We start from the raw sequence: 2,931 nt of genomic DNA, 5'->3' as shown, positions 1-2,931 counted from the left end.
CATTATAAACCTAACCTGCCATTACCGCACTGATTCGTGCGAACCACGGCGTCCTGTCAAAACAAAACAAAACTACGCTAAAACAAACATTCCAGCCTCAAAAAGTGGCGGCATACCTTAAATATAAACCGCGCCAGCTTATAATATACCAGCTATTTCAAAATACGTCGTATATTTCGTGAAATATACATCAAAACATGACGACTCCTCTACCGTCCGTGAACAAAACTGGCAGTGGTTGGCCGCGTAAGGTGAGCAATGCAGCCCCCCAAACCACAAGCCCTAGCCTGAACCCCAATCTTAACCGTTCGATACATCTCTATCCGTTGACCAACTACACATTTGGCACGAAGGAGCCCCTATTTGAGAAGGATCCGTCGGTACCGGCGAGGTTCCAGAGAATGCGCGACGAATTCGAACGAATCGGTATGCGAAGGTCCGTAGAAGGTGTATTACTCGTCCACGAACACGGATTACCACATGTACTACTGCTCCAGCTCGGCACGACGTTCTTCAAGCTTCCGGGAGGCGAATTAAACACCGGAGAAGACGAAATCGAAGGATTAAAGAGACTCCTAAGCGAGACGCTCGGCAGACAAGACGGCGTGCGGCAGGAATGGGTTATCGAAGACACAATCGGCAATTGGTGGCGCCCTAACTTCGAACCGCCCCAATATCCATACGTACCTCCTCATATAACGAAACCGAAGGAGCACAAACGTCTGTTTTTGGTTCAGCTCCAGGACAAAGCTCTGTTCGCCGTGCCTAAGAATTACAAACTCGTGGCAGCGCCTCTGTTCGAACTGTATGACAACTCGCAAGGCTATGGACCCATCATATCTTCACTGTCGCAGAGTCTTTGTAGATTTAATTTCATTTATATGTAAATTTTGTTTTAAATTATAACTATTTAGGCTAATAAACGTGGGGGTTCACTATCACTGCACGGAGAGTGTTTTTCAATTATTTAACCATTCGCTCGCATGACGGCAGGTTGTCGGTGACAAATGGAACTGAAGCCCTACAGCCAAAACGTAGAATCACATACTTTGAATTATTATTATGGGTCGTCCATAATGTATGTCACACTTGTGATTTTGCGATAAAAGGGAGAAAACCAATAAAATATAATTTTCGTGTGATCGTTACGCAGTAAAACCTTAATATAACGGATTAATTCCGACGACGGGTTGTCTGTTATATAATAAAGTCAGTTTTTTTATTATAGTATGTATTTAACTAAACAAATTCGTCCGCGATGGCTGACCGATACGCATATCGGCTTACAACGTCGTGAATCTCCTGTTTGAAACCCGTATCTAAATCAAATGTTTTTTTTCTTCAACGTGTGTTTGGACCCAGAGCGTGGACTTAATAGGTTGACCAAATCGTGACCCAAGAACTGCAGAGTTCTAAACGGAAAAATGTAGTGGGCATTTAATGTTTTAAATGCTTGTATTTTTGTTTTCAAAGTCGACTGATTTAAATCTTATTTTTGATTGTAAATGCAAATTACATTATTGTAATATTAAAACTATTTTTTAATAGATAATATACAAATGATTCCGCTTAATTGGGGCAGTCGTTTGTTTGGGAAAAATCTCAAGGAACGGAAATCAAACTAAGGTACTATACATCGCTTAATTGAGACAACTTATGTTACACCTTGTATTTATCACATACTGTCTACCTCTACCTTACCGTTTTCAGTTACCACTCTACATGTGCGACGTACCTATGTTTAAATTTGTTTCTTGTTCATTTTATTTAAAAATTTATGACCCTTGCTATCGTATAATAGTTATAATTATAAGAAAAACATTTATTGCTTAAATTTATGTAGAATTTGCTTAGTTGGGCCAAGATGCTCCAGCCCCGATAGCTGGTTGGTGGGTTAAACTACAGACATTTAACCGATTGACCCACGTTTTGTAGCCTATTGCGTCAAGTCACTGTGGATAGTGGCCCTTCAATGGAATCGACTGTCTTTCAAAATCAATTGGAACTTCCGTTAACTGAAAGTTAATTTCTTTTATGGTGTCAACTGTCAATTCTTGGTGGAATCGTTAAATAAATACCTAAACAACCTTTGCTACAAGTCAATAACGTCTAATTCTTGCAAAATGTAAAATATGCTACGAAACCTCTTCGAGAATCGGCCGAGATCCACATCGTATTGTAGCGGAAATTAAATAAAATAAAAACACTCGTATATCGACTGACAAATGTTAAAACTGCTGCGGAAAGTTATGCCACGCATCAATTGCTCTGTGAATACTTGCTATTATTGTGCCGGAAACTTGGGTCTGTTAAATCGAGGTTTTACTTTGGATCTTTTCTACGCTATGGATGCCGCGTTATAGGTAGTCAATTTGTCGTTAAGATCCTGGTATTCTCCAGCGAAGCAACAGATTCATCTGTTACAAAGTAACCGCTCACCGTACGTTTTGTATTACGTTACTACGTCATGTGTATTGGGTAACTAATGAACACAGCTTACGAAAAAATAAAAGGGGCCTTGCAAACGACTGTATTCAAAGATATCTGTGTCTATCTTCATTTTTTGTAAACAGACAAATGTGATGGTTTTGAAACGAAGCATTTATGTTAACTCTATGATAGTTCCGATATCGGTAATGAATTCAAAAATAGATGAATAACAGGGAACACCGAAATAATGGAAAACGCGTTACCTTCTGGGTGTGTTAATAAAAAGTTTTAAATCTCAAGTGTGGTAAAATATGGGATGAACCTGAACATGTGTTCAAGAATATGTTATTTTCAATAGTTGCATCTGTATTGTAACACACATTTTAGCCTGCTCTCACATCTACCTAGCCACAGTCGCACGTAACCTCTCGAAACGTATCGATAATTGAATGCGGCGAGCCGATATATGAATGACCAATTCGTATGCGTTCTGGGATCTTC

The 2,931-nt window shown here is 39.5% G+C and overlaps 1 protein-coding gene across 1 annotated transcript; it reads left to right on the top strand.

Moving 5' to 3' along the window:
• On the top strand, positions 1 to 1,798 carry Cpsf5 (cleavage and polyadenylation specificity factor subunit 5). Its single transcript, XM_085940423.1, has one exon. It carries the CDS (start codon positions 198 to 200, stop codon positions 885 to 887), a length of 690 nt encoding a protein of 229 aa, XP_085796549.1. The 5' UTR covers positions 1 to 197; the 3' UTR covers positions 888 to 1,798.
• Positions 1,799 to 2,931: the final 1,133 nt, after the last annotated feature.

Source organism: Rhyacophila brunnea, unplaced genomic scaffold (assembly GCF_057557595.1).
Source record: "Rhyacophila brunnea isolate RB1 unplaced genomic scaffold, BYU_Rbru_1.0 scaffold_13, whole genome shotgun sequence".
Classification (NCBI taxonomy): Eukaryota; Metazoa; Arthropoda; class Insecta; order Trichoptera; family Rhyacophilidae; genus Rhyacophila; species Rhyacophila brunnea.
Note: the sequence above shows the minus strand (reverse complement) of the source record. Positions and strands in the feature narration are given on the sequence as shown.